General features: G+C 44.0%; 1 protein-coding gene across 1 annotated transcript in view; it reads right to left on the reverse strand.

Annotated features, from left to right (window-relative positions):
• Positions 1-311: 311 nt before the first annotated feature.
• The window catches only part of LOC124597535 (trypsin-1-like), a 44,491-nt gene continuing 27,344 nt past the window's right edge, over positions 312-17,458 (reverse strand). The window contains exons 4-6 of the mRNA XM_047135943.1: positions 15,438-15,554; positions 11,789-11,944; positions 312-461 (exon numbers count right to left, since the gene is read on the reverse strand). Of these exons, the coding sequence (XP_046991899.1) occupies positions 312-461; positions 11,789-11,944; positions 15,438-15,554 (423 nt within the window). The remainder of the gene's footprint in view (positions 462-11,788; positions 11,945-15,437; positions 15,555-17,458) is intronic.

A 17,458-nucleotide genomic window follows, 5' to 3' on the forward strand; every position in this document is an offset into this window, starting at 1 on the left:
TACGAAAGCATCAACCATACGAGTATCAACAAAGTTCTCACGTTAGAATTCACTTATGTCCGACATAATACATTCACAGCTACAAAGAACGCTAATCTGACGACGAAAGACACTTGCAACGTATTGGAGAAACGCACAGGCGCCGGTCGTGATCAGATACAACAGCGCAATATGCTGGCTTGTGTAGAATCTGCAGTCATGTTCAAACATGTATTTCTCGTCCTCTTCCCATATTTTTGTCCAACCTCTGTCTGTTATGAGGATATAAAGAAATCAAACACGTACTCACCCGTGCAGTCATTCTGGCATCCCTACCAGGAACCGGCGTTCTCCCTGATCCAGTCCAAGTAACTGGAGACGCGGGTGTAGACCGTGGGGTACGGTGGGGTGGCGCACTGGAACGACCACGACACGATTCCCACCATCACACCATCGCGCAGCAGCGGGCCGCCGGAGTCACCCTGGAAACAAAACAACACGCGTGTCGCTGTCACAGTAAAGCACGCAAAACACCTCGATACAGTGAAGACATTCTTAGTTGTTACGCTAAGTTGTGTAAGGTCTCAGACAAGACATAAAACTAAATGACGCCTCATAGTTAACAGCGAAAAATTCCACAGATTAACATATATTTTAACAGAAATAAAAGCATTGTAACAAGCACGTGTACAGAACGTCTCATTTACAAGGTAATAGCGAGTATATAGTTACGAGAAGACACTGGCTTCAGAATGGAATATTCGCTTAGTTAGCATCAATATATTTGAAATGTGAACTTTTCAACAAACTTAGGCATGCCGGGGTGGCCGAGCGGTTCCAGGCGCTAGTCTGGAACCGCGCGACCGATATGGTCGCAGGTTCGAATCCTGCCTCGGGCATGGATGTGTGTGATGTCCTTAGGTTAGTTAGGTTTAAGTAGTTCTAAGTTCTAAGGGACTGATGACCTCAGACGTTAAGTCTCATAGTGCTCAGAGCCATTTGAACCATTTTTGAGCCAACGAAGTTGGTCACTCAACTTCAGCCATGTCCTACCTAATCAAGCACTCCAATACTACATGGCCACGTTACAAGCTGCAATTAGCTGTACACATGAAACTGTTTATGGAACTGCTCCAGGTGTTAACCTCGAATTTGGATTCAATAACGCATTATCTCTGCACTGACTTACAGACTGTCTCAGAGCCCTTGGATTATTTCGCAGGTCTTGACAAGACTATAACTCGCTGCTATAAATCTTCAGCCATATCACAGAAATATCCGCAGGATTTGAGGTCAGGTGATATTGGAGGTTAAAGTACAATCACTGTTACAGCCGTCTGTCTTCGTCCATTTATTAAAAGTGATCTTCTATACACCATAGCTGCAATAGAAATGTTTTATTTTCCAAAATCGGTTTTTGGGTCTTTAACCAATCATCAGTAGCATGTGATACAGAGGAACAAACAACGGGATGTTAATCGAGTCCTACAAAATAATAACAGTACATATATGACAGTAATACAGGGTGTTACAAAAAGGTACGGCCAAACTTTCAGGAAACATTCCTCACACACAAAGAAAGAAAATATGTTATGTGGACATGTGTCCGGAAACGCTTACTTTCCATGTTAGAGCTCATTTTATTACTTCTCTTCAAATCACATTAATCATGGAATGGAAACACACAGCAACAGAACGTACCAGCGTGACTTCAAACACTTTGTTTCAGGAAATGTTCAAAATGTCCTCCGTTAGCGAGGATACATGCATCCACCCTCCGTCGCATGGAATCCCTGATGCGCTGATGCAGCCCTGGAGAATGGCGTATTGTATCACAGCCGTCCACAATACGAGCACGAAGAGTCTCTACATTTGGTACCGGGGTTGCGTAGACAAGAGCTTTCAAATGCCCCCATAAATGAAAGTCAAGAGGGTTGAGGTCGGGAGAGCGTGGAGGCCATGGAATTGGTCCGCCTCTACCAATCCATCGGTCACCGAATCTGTTGTTGAGAAGCGTACGAACACTTCGACTGAAATGTGCAGGAGCTCCATCGTGCATGAACCACATGTTGAGTCGTACTTGTAAAGGCACATGTTCTAGCAGCACAGGTAGAGTATCCCGTATGAAATCATGATAACGTGCTCCATTGAGCGTAGGTGGAAGAAACTAAAATGATCTCTAGCATGGAAATTAAGCGTTTCCGGACACATGTCCACATAGCATCTTTTCTTTATTTGTGTGTCAGGAATGTTTCCTGAAAGTTTGGCTGTCCCTTTTTGTAACACCCTCTATAGTCTACTTAGATTATGCACTTCTATAGCCACGACATGCTTGTCATTCAATGGGGGTGGATCTGAAATATGCAATATAACGTGGTACACAATTCGTCATGTATATAACTGCTGGCAAATTTTAATCAGTGACAATTCAAGCCAATATTTGACATAACTGTCATATATAATGGGTAACTTTCGATTCACAACAATGCCTGCAAACGTGACGTCATATTGACGTCCCAGCCAATATCGACGATCGTATGATCAGCTATCGACTTTCGTTAGCATTCGATACGGGCCTGTCACATGATTTCAAGAGCACGTATCGGAAATTCACAAAGAACACATCATTCTTGGAATGATTTGTTATATGTATTGCTACGATAAAAAATCACGTAATGATTTATCAGTAGTTAATGCCTTCATATAAGAGTGCTCCCTTAGGAGTGAGTTATTATCGTCAATAATTTACAAATTAAGAAGGTAACACACATGATTTATAGTTGGCAATATGCCGCTTCACTGTAACGAAGCACGGAAAATTTATCACAAACACAGCATTATTACCATTAAATGTCACTTAAGAACCCATCAACGATAAAGGCTTCAAGATGGAACACGACAACCCAAGATTGGATCTAAAGGTCACGCGGTTAATGAATTGCCGGCACGGTAGTTCAGCGTGTTCGGTCAGAGGGTTAGCTGCCCTGTGTAATAAAAAAACTGAGTGAACGAATCGACGATGAACTTGAACAGGTGTAATGAGATGTTCTCAACGAACAATAGCGAACAAAATGAATCAGAAAAAAATAAAATAAAAAGGTCGTGGTTTCTAGAGTACAAAGTTGTTGGTTCGTATCCCGTTGCATGCGATTTTATTCATGTTAGCGTTGTTAAAATGTTCTCTTACTTTCTTATGAGTGTAACAGAAGTTTTATCTGCAATACTGAATGTTATTTACTTTCATTCTGATCTCAGAAGCACTCCGTCTTCAGGCCGGAAGTGGCCCATCGGGACCATCCGACCACCGTGTCATCCTCAGATGAGGATGTGGATAGGGGGGGCGTCTGGTCAGCACACTGCTCTCCCAGTGATCTCAGAAAGAAGCATGAAATAAATATTTATCGATTTCCGAGTATGTGGTTAGGTATGAACCTAAGAGGACAGCTTAAATTGCTGCGAGTGAATCGAGAAGCAATAATATTCATATTCTTTCTTGTCACAAAGTCGTTAACCGATCACGAGGCTGTCGATATTGCACGTGACGTCAAAATGAGTCACGTTCAAGGGAGCGGTTGTGAAACAATAATTACCCTATAGAATAAACATCGAATTGACAGGTCAAGGGGTCTACATTACCTGTCTTTTGTTATATCTGAGATTATATTTATATATATCTGTGACATGCTTTCATATAGTTACGTGAAATACAATTTTTGACACATGGCTTCTGAAGGCAGAATATAAAAAAAGTATATGACTGTAAAATAACTCTTGACGAAGCTAATACAGACTACCAACTATGTAATCAGTTACATTGTAACATCACCTTCATCACAGAACATGGAGCCAATGGGAGTATTAACTTCTTGGATGTGGCAGTCAAAAGAGAAGGAGATACCTACCTTTTCAACATATTCTGGAGAATTTCTTGCCATCCATGTTCCAATAAAGAGACATATTTCCTCTCAGAGATTGCGAGGTTAATCAAATACCGTTTAAACAAGGCGAGTATTAATGATGAATTACATCATACACTGGAGAGGGAACCATCTCAAAATGGTTATGACCCAAAACTTATTACACATACAGAAAGAACGTATTAAAAGTAGAAATCAGATCAGAAATGAGCAAGCAAGTAAGAGAAGATAAGTTTATAACCTTAACATCTTGGAGTCACGTATCCGAGTAAATAAATCATTTGCTTCGAAGAACAAAACCGCAAATCGGATTTAGGACAGAGAACAATAGAAGATCAGTTCTTATTCGCAATATCGATAAGAGCCAAATATATAACATTCAAGGCTGTATAATGTAACATGTAGCGAATATGATAAATTTTATGTTGCGCAAACAGGGAGAAACTGCAAAACGAGAACGTACTAATTTTAGTGAAGCCAGTCCTTCAGCATTCAGTGCTCGATTATGAGAGTACAAGAATTTTGCTGATGACATTAAGAAAAACATCAGCATTCTCCACAGAGTAGAAAAAGGCAGAATATGAAAGACTATAGAAGAAATTGAAATATAAACCCATATAAAAAACAACCAGACAAAATACTTAATGAACGAACCGAGCTACCGAGTTAGATGTATATACAAAATTTCAACAGTGTTTCAACCGAATAATTTTCGTTTGGAGTCTATGTTCTGCATGTAAAATTGTCTAATTTGACGTGATACGTTGGCTTATTTTGCAGTCTTCTACGTTTTGCATATTCCGATTTCACATTCCAATTGTCAAAAATTGGAATTTACATAATTATATGAATGTATGTCTCAGATATATATAGATACGATCTTGGATATAACAAAAGACACGTAACGTAGACTCCTTGACCTGTCAGTTCCATATTTACTCTATCTGACAGTTACGTCAAACATTATCAAGAATTGGCACTGCCTAAAATTTGACAGCAGTAACATACATGAGAAACTGTTTACTACGTTGCAGGACGTATTTCCGATCCTGCCGTATCAACTGACAAGCATGTCATTGCTATGAGGTGCAAAGAAAAAAATGTTGTGGTAGCACGGTAAACAATACTTTTACTGACGCTTTTCGCCCTTCTTGTCATCGTGAGAAAATTTCAGTACACAGCAAAATTTGCATTCGTCATATCTGTGCATATTAAAGCTTTCTTATGATCCACAAGAAGGGCGAAATGCGTGAATGAAAGTGTTGTGTACCCTGCAACCTAGACAGTTTTTATTTCGAAATATTATCTACGGTTTCTGTAACAGATACGCTATGGATCGGGAAGAACTGTATACTATCATTTGTCTCGCAAACAGCTCGTTTGTGCACCCGCGTTTACTTGAATGTTTTTGCTTCTCGGTATAATTGTCCGTCTTGTTCGGTATTTGTATTTTTAATTTTCAAAAATATACGCCCTTAACGCGTTTCGGCGACAGCCGTCATCAGAATGTCTGATAAACAGAGCAGATGAGAAAAAAAAATGCAGAACGAAGGAATTACCCAATGGCACGATGTGACATACAAATACAGACAAACAAATGATTACAATTTCAGAAAAATTGGATGACCTATTGAAGAGGAAAAGCTTTACAAATTGAGCAAGTCAATAACGCTTTGGTCCATCTCTGGCTCTTATGCAAGCTGTCATTTGGACTTACATTGAGTGAAAGACTTGATGGATGTCCTCTTAAGAAATATCGTGTCGAGTTCTGCCCAATTCGCGCATTAGATCGTCAAATTACCGGGATGGTTGGAGCGCTCTGATCAGAATGCTCGAAACGTTCTCAGTTGAGGAGGGAAAGCACGAAGGCAAGCAGTAGAAACTATCCCCGTGTGCGGGAGGGCATTACCTTGCTGAAACGTAAGTCCAGGATGGCTTGCCATGAAGGTCAACAAAACGGGGTGCAGAATGTCGACAACGTAGCGATATGCTGGGACGGCGCCGCGGATGACAACCCAAGGGCTCCTGCTGCGGAGAGGAATGGCACCCAGTGACGGTTGTCGGTCCGCATGGGGGGCGACACTAAGGTTTGTATCCCACCGCGCTTCCGGGGCGTCTCCAGACAAGTCTTCCCTGGTCATCGGGGCTCAGTTCCAAGCGGGACTCATCACTGAGGACAATTCTACTCCAGTCAGTGACATTCTAGGGCTGAAGATACAGTCTGAGGCCTCCTAAAAAGGGCATGTCCCAATATACAATCACGTTTCCTCCTCACCAATACGTCAAGGAAGGAAAGGCAACCGTCCCTTTCCATCTCCATCTAGAAGCGAATATTCGGGTGGACTGAATTCAGATATTCTAAAAAGCTGTATAAATTATCTATGTTGTCAGGTCAAACAACGAAACTATCGTCTGTATCTCTAAAGAGCGCGCATGTTTCAATGGCACCGATTACAAGGCAAGTTCCTCGGAAACTTCCACAAACGACTCGTCACTAATAGCTGACAAAGGGCTTCCCATCGCAATTCCATCTGTCTGTTTATAGAAGTGGCCGTTAATTAAAAAGAAGGTGAAGGACAACACATGCCGAAATAGATTAGTTAATTCAACATCAAACCCAGCTCAGTTAACTACAACGAATCAGGTAGAGGAATTCGACTGAAGAGAGAGACCACTCCAAAATTATCAGAGTGATTGCGTTTGAGACTCACTCAAACGCAAAACCTAGACATATTAGCTAAAGCTTTTGGTGGTCCGCTCAATTCCTCGCGGTCTGTTAGAGCACGATGACTTTCAAAGATAGAAGCTCTCTGAAGCAGTGTACGCCACAAAAACCAATCAAGAGATGATTCACAGTTTGGACAATGCGTTGGTTAATGGATATATACTAGGGTCGTCCACAAAGTATGTTCCGTTTGGTTATATAAAACAAACGTGTACAGATACAGAAAAAATATTTATTGTACAAAAATCTACAACTGTTAAACTACTTTTCTACATAGCTTCCGAAATTGTGTAGGCACTTTTCATAGCATGGCACAAGTTTTTGTATACCTTCTTCATAGAAGGTTGCCGCCTGTGTATTCAACAATGTGGTAACATGTTCTTTCAGCTCGTCATCACCGTTGAAATGTTGACCACCAAGGACAGATTTTAAATAGCAAAGGCACTAAGTGTAAACTTAAGGTTCTGCTTAATCTTCTCTTCAATTGTGTGAATCAGTTCATCAGTAACTTCAGACGGGCGTCCACTTCGTTCTTAATCGAGCACTTGATCACGTCCTTCATTGAACAGTCTGATCAATTTTCTAACCATTGAATCACTCGTAGCATTTTGTCTGTAAACCTCGCAGATTTGCCGATGAATATCCTTTGGTTTAAGTTTCTTTGTATTTAGAAAACGAACACAGATCTGATTTCACAAGCGGCGGCATTTTCTATTATGGCTGACATTATAAAGAAGCACTACAAAGCGCACGTCGGCTGCAGCGATCTGAAAATGGCGTGCATGTCTTCTCCTTGAGTCAGAGTAACTGCCACGCATGCTCGTAACTGCGATCGTAGCGCTGCCGCGGATAGAAATAGAAACGGAACTTACTTTCTGGACGACCCTCGCGTGTTGGACTTCAAGTTTATGAACGGGACAACAAATGTGATGATGAAGTGGGAATGTGGAAAATAATGACTTCAGAACTGTAACAAGATTATCAAAACCAAGGCAATTATTTATTTTTTGAGAGGTTTTGTATTTTGAATTCTGTTTCAGTCTTCTCAAATCCAACGAAAGGAGACTTATTTGTACGTGAAACATTGGGTGTTAACGTAAAACGTGTTCCTAAGGACAACCTCTATGGTGACCTTATGTTGCAGACGGGTAAATCAGACTTTGGTTGGTTATATGGCATATCTGTCACCAAATGGAAAAATATAGGGAAACATTGTGTGACCGGCAGCAAAAGTCGTACTTTCTATGTGTGTTGCCGATGAAAATTTATTTCCTCTAGGCACATGCAGCATGTGTCCTACTGCAACGCTCTAGAAAATCAGCAAAAAGCAAGTGACGTTGTTCTCTGTACTATATAAGGAAATAACGTCTTCTAAGAAATAGATGTGTTAACGTTTTTATACTATGTAGCACCTTTAATATAACTGCTGTCATTTACTCGTAAAATGCGGTTATTTAATAAAATTGTCACATAAAAGGATGGCAATATTTACGAGTGAAACTACAATGAACATTTGTAAGCCCCTGATCCATTGGAACGAAATAAATTTCTTGGAGAAACCTAAAGCTTCGTCCGTATACGCAGAGGATATCTTCAAGTGGATTGTAGTTTCTATGATGGTCCGCTTCACACTCTGAGTGTAGTTGTAGTTCGCCAGTATCTGGACAATCAGTTTCTCAACAGGTTGATTGGTGAAAAGGGACACATAGTATGGCCTGCCCGATTGCCAGTTTTGAACCCAATGGATCCTTCTCTTTGTGGCCATTTAAAACCCTTGGTGTATTCTACTCTCATAACCAGTTTCGATGTTCAGAGAGAATGTATCCCAAACGAGTTTCACCAAATATGGAAGCAGTTTTCAACAATGTACTGAACGCAGGCTTAGGGTTCAAATGGTTCAAATGGCTCTGAGCACTATGGGACTTAACATCTATGGTCATCAGTCCCCTAGAACTTAGAACTACTTAAATCTAACTAACCTAAGGACAGCACACAACACCCAGCCATCACGAGGCAGAGAAAATCCCTGACCCCGCCGGGAATCGAACCCGGGAACCCGGGCGTGGGAAGCGAGAACGCTACCGCACGACCACGAGATGCGGGCCAGGCTTAGGGGAAGCATGAAAGCAAGAGGTGGTCGCTTTGAATAATTTCTGTGTAAATGTGTAGATAAATTTACCTTTTGTGTGTCATGAATAATAAGTACTGTCCTACATGTAAATGTGTTGAACGTATCGCCTTTGTGCCATGAAACATTTCACACCTCTCTATACGACCTGTATAGCGGGCTGATACAATCTAAACATGGTTCCAATCTCTTTCCAAGTACTCCTTAGTCGAACACCACTTAAATACACTCGAAGACAAGAAAAAAATAACAAACGGCGCAACACTAACAAATTATCCGAATGGGTACAGAAATCTGTAGATGTAATGTACATATGCTACGAAATAAATGATCACAATTTCAGAAAAAAATGGCTGATTTATTCAAGAGAAAGAGCTTCACAAATTGAGCAAGTCAATAACGTGTTTATCCCCCTCTGACTGATAGAATCGTCGGATGTCCTCCTGGGAATTATCATGACAAATTCTATTCAACTGGCGCAATTACACACTTCAAAAAAAGTTTTGCTCCACCCCAGTTCCCAGAACTCCTGAAGATAGACGTTGACTGTGGATATTGTATCACAGGGACAGTCCTTTGACTGTTCAGAGACGTCACTAAACCCGCCCAAAGATGTGAACAACCCTGCATGAGCAGCGTCTATTAGACGGAGGGGGTCCGACAGCCGATCAGTACCAGTCATTCCACCAGGAAGGAGGTACATGGCACGTGTTGTCCTTAGTTCAACCATACCTAGAAGGTCAATACAGCAGTTCAACTGTGACCGCATTCTTACTTTGTGTCAGGAAGAGCTCTCAACAAGGGAAGTTTCTAGGCGTCTCAGAATGAACCAAAGTGATGTTGTTCGGATATGGAAGAGATACAGAAAGACAGGGACTGTCGAAGACATGCCTCGCTCAGGCCGCACAAGGGCTACTACTGCAGAAGATGCCTCGCTCAGGCCGCACAAGGGCTACTACTGCAGAAGATGACACTACCTACGCATTATAGCTCGGGGGAACCCTGACAGCAACGCCACCATATTGAATAATGCTTTTCGTGCAGCCACAGGACGTCGTGTTACAACTAAAACTCTGCACAATAGGCTACAAGATGCGCAACTTCACTCGCGACGTCCATGGCGAAGTCCATCTTTGCAACCACGACACCATGCAGCGTGGTACAGATGGGCCCAGGATTGGCTCAGGATGGGCTCAGGATTGGCATCACATTCTCTTCACCGATGAGTGTCGCATATTCCTTCAACTAGACAATCGTCGGAGACGTGTTTGGAGGCAACCCAGTCAGACTGAACACCTTAGACATACTGTCCAGTGAGTGCAGTAAGGTGGAGGTTCCCTGATGTTTTGGGGTAGCATTACGTGGGGCCAACGTACACCGCTAGTGGTCATGGAAGGCACCGTAACGGCTGTACAATACGTGAATGCCATCGTCCAGCCGATAGCGCAACCATATCGGCAGCATATTGGCGGGGCATTCGTCTTCATCGACGACAATTCGCTCCCTCATCATGCACATCTTGTGAATAACTTCCTTCACGATAGTGACATCGCTCGATTAGAGTGGCCAGCATGTTCTCCAGACATGAACCCTATCGAACATACCTGGGATATATTGAAAAGGGCTATTTATGGACGACGTGACCCACCAACCAGTCTGAGGGATTTACGTCGAATCGCAGTTGAGGAGTGGGACAATCTGGACCAACAGTGCCTTGATGAGCTAGAGGATAGTATGCCACGACGAAAACAGGCAAGCATCTGTGCAAGATGACTTGCTACCGGTTATTAGACGTACCGGTGTGTACAGAAATCTGGACCACCACCTCTGAAGGTCTCGCTGTATGGTGGTACAACATGCAATGTGTGGTTTTCACGAGCAATAAAAAGGGCGGGAATGATGTTTATGTTAGTCTCTATTCCAATTTTCTGTACAGGTTCCGGAACTCTCGGAACCGAGATGATGCAAAACTTTTTTTCTTGTGATTATATCGTCAAAATTCCGAGCTGGTTGGAGGGCCCTGCCCATAATGCTCCAAACATACTCGTTTGGGAAGAGGGCGGCGATCTTGCTGGCCAAGGAAGAGTTTGGCTAACACGAAGACGGGAATTAGAAACTCTCACTGTGTGTGAGTGGGTATTACCTTGCTGAAATGTAAGCCCAAGATACCTTGTCATAAAGGGCAACAAAACGGGACCTGGAATATCGTCGATATACTGCTGTGCTGTAAAGGTCCCACAGATGACAACCAAAGGTGCCCATTTATCAAAAGAAATGTCATCTCAGACCATCACCCATGGTTGTGGGGTCATATGGAGGGCTACTGTCACGTTGGTGTCCTACCACTCTCTCTGGCGTCTCCAAATACGTCTTCGGCCTGGAATCTCATTGACTGGAGTAGAATTGTCTTCAGTGTCATGTCGCGCTTCGAACTGAGCCCCAATGACCAGTGAAGACGTCTCTAGAGACGACCCAGGTAGCGGTCGAACACCAACCTGACTGTCGCCGGCCATACGGCCCGGCAGCCAGGAGTATTGGTCTGGGGTGCCATTTCTTTTCGCAGCAGGACCCCTTTGTTTGTCATCAGCGGCGCCCTTACGGCATAACGGTATATCTACGATAGTCTAATCCCCGTTTTGTTGCCCTTCATGGCTAGCCGCCCTGGGCTTACATTTCACCAAGGTAGTGCCCGTCAGCACACGGCAAGAGTTTCTACTGTTTGTCTTCCTGCTTGCCAAACCCTATCTTGTCCAGAAAGGTTGCCGGATATCGTCCAAACTGGGAATATTTGGTGCATCATGAACAGCGCCCTCCAATCGGATTGGGAGTTTGACGAATTAACCCGCCAATTGGACAGAATTGGGCACGATAGTCCTTCACAGTGCGTTAACGCGTGTGTGTGTGTGTCTGTGTGTGTGTGTGTGTGTGTGTGTGTATGTGTGTCTTACAGTGTACATCTACTTAAGAAAGCAGATAAAAATTCGCTTGACGCCTTCCTATCCTCTTGGATAAATTCATGCGTTCGTTCAAAATACTTACGCTGCACGAAGACGCCTGCTCCTCGACGCCTGCGGCACACAGCATGGTCGGGTAGACGGTGTTCTCGAAGCCATCCCAGAACAGCGTGGCGCACAGCTGCTGGTCCCACACCTGCACGTCAACCTTCTGCAGGTCGTTTGGGCGTGCCCCTCCGTACTGTGGAAGTGGAGCGACATTTAGTGAGAGTGCAACGGATCAGCAGGAGGAGCCGCCGTCGCAGACGAAATGTTAGTAGTTGATATTCCTTGTTACAAGCAGTTCAGTACTGAATGATGCCATTAGAGAGTTAAGCTGTTGGGACTCAATATTTGAGCAAATATTCATACACACTACAGGTCACTGAAGTTAGAAATCAAAATATCTCGAGAACCACACTCCAGACAGGGAAACAGGAACGATCAGTTTCATATGACTTATACTGAAACTCTCTTCCCAGTTCTATTCAGTACCTCCTTATTAGTTACATCATCTACCCGTCTAATCATCGGCATTCTTCTGTAGCACTATATTTCAAAAACTTCTATTTTCTTCTTCTCTAAACTCTTTATCGTCCGTGTTTCATTTCTATACATGGCTACACTCCTATACCTTCTGAAATGATTTCCTAGCACTTAAGTCTATCATAAATTTAGACAAAATTGTCTGTAGAGTGTAGCTATCTACTGTTATACACTCCTGGAAATGGAAAAAAGAACACATTGACACCGGTGTGTCAGACCCACCATACTTGCTCCGGACACTGCGAGAGGGCTGTACAAGCAATGATCACACGCACGGCACAGCGGACACACCAGGAACCGCGGTGTTGGCCGTCGAATGGTGCTAGCTGCGCAGCATTTGTGCACCGCCGCCGTCAGTGTCAGCCAGTTTGCCGTGGCATACGGAGCTCCATCGCAGTCTTTAACACTGGTAGCATGCCGCGACAGTGTGGACGTGAACCGTATGTGCAGTTGACGGACTTTGAGCGAGGGCGTATAGTGGGCATGCGGGAGGCCGGGTGGACGTACCGCCGAATTGCTCAACACGTGAGGCGTGAGGTCTCCACAGTACATCGATGTTGTCGCCAGTGGTCGGCGGAAGGTGCACGTGCCCGTCGACCTGGGACCGGACCGCAGCGACGCACGGATACACGCCAAGACCGTAGGATCCTACGCAGTGCCGTAGGGGACCGCACCGCCACTTCCCAGCAAATTAGGGACACTGTTGCTCCTGGGGTATCGGCGAGGACCATTCGCAACCGTCTCCATGAAGTTGGGCTACGGTCCCGCACACCGTTAGGCCGTCTTCCGCTCACGCCCCAACATCGTGCAGCCCGCCTCCAGTGGTGTCGCGACAGGCGTGAATGGAGGGACGAATGGAGACGTGTCGTCTTCAGCTATGAGAGTCGCTTCTGCCTTGGTGCCAATGATGGTCGTATGCGTGTTTGGGGCCGTGCAGGTGAGCGCCACAATCAGGACTGCATACGACCGAGGCACACAGGGCCAACACCCGGCATCATGGTGTGGGGAGCGATCTCCTACACTGGCCGTACACCACTGGTGATCGTCGAGGGGACACTGAATAGTGCACGGTACATCCAAACCGTTATCGAACCCATCGTTCTACCATTCCTAGACCGGCAAGGGAACTTGCTGTTCCAACAGGACAATGCACGTCCGCATGTATCCCGTGCCACCCAACGTGCTCTAGAAGGTGTAAGTCAACTACCCTGGCCAGCAAGATCTCCGGATCTGTCCCCCATTGAGCATGTTTGGGACTGGATGAAGCGTCGTCTCACGCGGTCTGCACGTCCAGCACGAACGCTGGTCCAACTGAGGAGCCAGGTGGAAATGGCATGGCAAGCCGTTCCACAGGACTACATCCAGCATCTCTACGATCGTCTCCATGGGAGAATAGCAGCCTGCATTGCTGCGAAAGGTGGATATACACTGTACTAGTGCCGACATTGTGCATGCTCTGTTGCCTGTGTCTATGTGCCTGTGGTTCTGTCAGTGTGATCATGTGATGTATCTGACCCCAGGAATGTGTCAATAAAGTTTCCCCTTCCTGGGACAATGAATTCACGGTGTTCTTATTTCAATTTCCAGGAGTGTATTTAGGTTAAAATCAATAGTTTGTTTATTTACAGGTTTCGGATTATGTTGAAGCCATCCTCAGAATTTTTGGCCCACTACGGCTCGTGCTGGCGGCTGTTCGGTTTTCCCGTGATACCACGATCGTATACAGCGTACGATCGCTGTATCACGTGATAAACCGGTGAGTTGCCAGCACCAGAGTCCGAAACCCGCAAATAATAGCCACGCGGTCTCAGGCGCCTCGCCACGCTTCGTGCGGCTCCCCTCGTCGGAGGTTCGAGTCCTCCCTCGAGCATGGGTGTGAGTGTTGTCCTTAGTGTAAGTTAGTTGAAGTTAGATTAAGTAGTGTGTAAGCCTAGGGACCGATGACCTCAGCAGTTTGGTCCCATAGGAACTTACTACCGCCACCCGTAAATAAACAAATATTATTGCGATTTAGGCTGTTGATTTTAATCTAAACTTAAGTCTATATTCGATGCTGACAAATTTCTGTTCTTCAGAAACGCTTTTTTTTAGCCATTGCCAGTCAACATTTTATATCCCTTCTACTTCGACCATCATCAGCTATTTTGCTGCCCAAACAACAAAACCTATCTACTACCTTAAGTGTCTCGTTTCTTAATCGTATTCTCTCAGCATCAGCAGATTTAATTCGACTATTCCATTACCCTCGTCTTGCTTTTATTAATGTTTACCTTATATCCTCCTTTCAAGATACTGTCCATTCCGTTCAGCTGCTCTTCCAAGTCTTTTCCTGTCTCCGACAGTGTTACAATGTCATCGGAAAAACTCGAGGTTTTCATTTCTTCTCCCTTACGAGAAGTAGGAGAGAAGAAATAATTACTGAAACTTATATGCCAACGCAAAGTGAAACTCGTTGGTCCCCCGAAGCCAACCTGATCTTAGGGAAGTAACCGAGGGGATGGCTGGAAACATTCTACTTAAGACAATATGGTCAGTGAGATTAGATGTTTTTCACACACGGAGATGAAGAGGGCTGCTCAAAAGAGGAAGCTGTGACTGCAGAGACAAGCCTTAGCCTTTTGAAAGCCTTTTCTTAAAAAAAAAGAAAGAAGTTGCCAATATTTTAGGCGAAATATCAGGTCAGCAAGCAGCGTCGCACGGAATGAAGGCATAACATCTGTTACTGACGCTGCCCGCCGCTGTGGCCGAGCGGTTCTAGGCGTTTCTGTCTGGAACCGCGTTGCTGCGCTGGTCGCACGTTCGAATCCTGCCTCGGGAATGGATGTTTGTAGTGTCCTTAGGTTAGTTAGGTTTAGGTAGTTCTACGTCTAGGGGACTGATGACCTCAGATGTTATGTCCCACAGTGCTTAGAGACATTTGAACTACTGGCGCTCCACCTATTGGACAGGGAAATCATACACGGTGGCTGGCCTTGTACGATGCGCCGACTACATTCTTCTTTCACTCGCTGCCAGTATCGGCAATGCAGACACAAAACTATACTGTGCAAGGAACCAGCTCTCTGAGACAGAAAAGGCCGCAGCAGCGTAATATGAAACACTTGCAGGAGACGCTGAGAGGGGAAGTAAAGTGAATGTGTGGTACATACCGAGAGGCGTCCCCACCCGATCACCGTGACGTTGGTTCCAGCTGGCGTCTCCTCTCCCTCGGCAGGCAGCTGTATTCGCGCCACGGTCACGTTATCTATTTGGAATGGAGGCGACACCTGCAATCATGAAACCGACAAAATAACACATCACAGTTCAAGTTGTGTATGTACATTTCCCCAAACTCCAAAGAACACATCCGTGCGTTTCATGCTTGTCAATATCTCTGTACTAAATGAATCTGACTTTGCTGTCGGTTTCATACTGGCTTTAATGTTAGTTTGTTACAAAAAAAACTAATTACCGTGCTATTCATAGTGTGAAGTCTACATTAAATCAATTAAAATTCGTACACAGTTATTAAGAGGACATGGGCGTGATGAGCACTCAGAAAATTTTTTAATACAGTTCCGTGATTCTTCTTCGTATTACATGATTTTCGTGTTTAAATGGCTTTTTAAAGCAGATGTGGATCGTTCTTTTCAACTGTCTAGCTGTCACACTATTGCCAAACACAAAGCCTTGCCTAAAATATCTCTCTATTAAATTTTGGCACCTATACTTTCATAGCTACTTGTATGTGTAATATCCGTAAAGACCCTATGGACTGTAATGCGAGCAGAGATTTATGGCAGTCGATCTTTTCGTCAATACGTTTACTTCAGTTTACTCACGTTAATCGCGCACGTACGTTTTGTGAACTTGTTGTTGTGATGCATTTCAACAATTCTGCATTGCAAAATCCCGAAAACCAAATTAATTACAATCGTAAATTTTACGGTAAATAGCACAAGCATGTTGTTGGAAATCGTATTAACAATGAAGAAATTGTTACGCTATAGTGAAGTGAGATTAGGCCTGGAAGGTCTCCAGGCAGTGCTTCGAAACACAATTTGAAACATCTTACCGAAAATTAACAAGATGCTGTCGCTGAAAGCAGTGACAATAATGGCAAACTTCCAGAACTGCTACTGTCTGTTGCTAAATGTATGCTGTAATAGTGAAAAACCGGCCAGTTTGAAGTGGAATGCTAAATGTGTGAAGTTACGTTAACTGCAATGACGTCTCATGTAATGAACACAGAATATTGTGAAGTGAATATCCGCCTCGCTTGTTTCATGAGGTGTATTGGAAAGGGAAGAAAAGTAGCTCAGGTATTCTTTGACATGATGAGTTCTCTATCGTCACATGTCAAACTTGAGAGATATTATAAACGTTTGCATAATCCCGTAACAGAAGTCAGAAGTCAGTGACTCTTCTACGCAGAGGGCAGCAAACGAAACTGTAGACATTTGTCAATATACTGACGTTGTTGTTGCATTGGGCGGTTTCTGACAGAAACGGGGCCATACATCTGGCAGTGTAGTTGTTGCAGTTACCCCATCAAGGCGCTAGACTGTGAGCGTCTGACAAAACACTGCCAAAGTTGTGTCTAGAACGTAAATGGACACAAATATGACAAGAACTTTGAAGGTTCCAGTGGTGGAATGGAAAGCAAGTTGGCAGTCTCTAAATAAATATATCATTTACTAGACATGGCACATCATACACTCGGTGCCATGGTGATGGTGCCTCTAAAGGCAGTTGTGGCTGCTACGCAATGTGGTGAAACTGAATTTAAAGAATACGTAGTGTACAGGGCACTATCGGAAGCGAATGGGCCCAAAACGAAGGAAACACTGCCGGAATATATCTGGAAAAGAACTTTCCAGTGGGAAAGCAACTGGTGTACAAGACAGACTCATCAAATCAGAAATAGAAAACCTCATAGAATAGGAAAACAATGAAAAAGACAGTGAGATGAGAAAAGATATCTGGGTCATTCTGTGTCGTAGAATACCTAAGGATGAGCATCCACAGCATGGCCTGTACCCAAAAGGATGTACTTCGTAGTGGAAGTACAACGGGTGTGAACAAAATGGACAAAAACATTCACGTGGAGACACCATGCTAGAAAATAATATAGTAGAACTAAAGCGAAGGTATAGAGCTCGTTCAAATTCTCAACTCCCGGAAAAATGTT

The sequence above is a fragment of the Schistocerca americana genome, chromosome 1, assembly GCF_021461395.2.
Source record: "Schistocerca americana isolate TAMUIC-IGC-003095 chromosome 1, iqSchAmer2.1, whole genome shotgun sequence".
Lineage (NCBI taxonomy): Eukaryota > Metazoa > Arthropoda > Insecta > Orthoptera > Acrididae > Schistocerca > Schistocerca americana.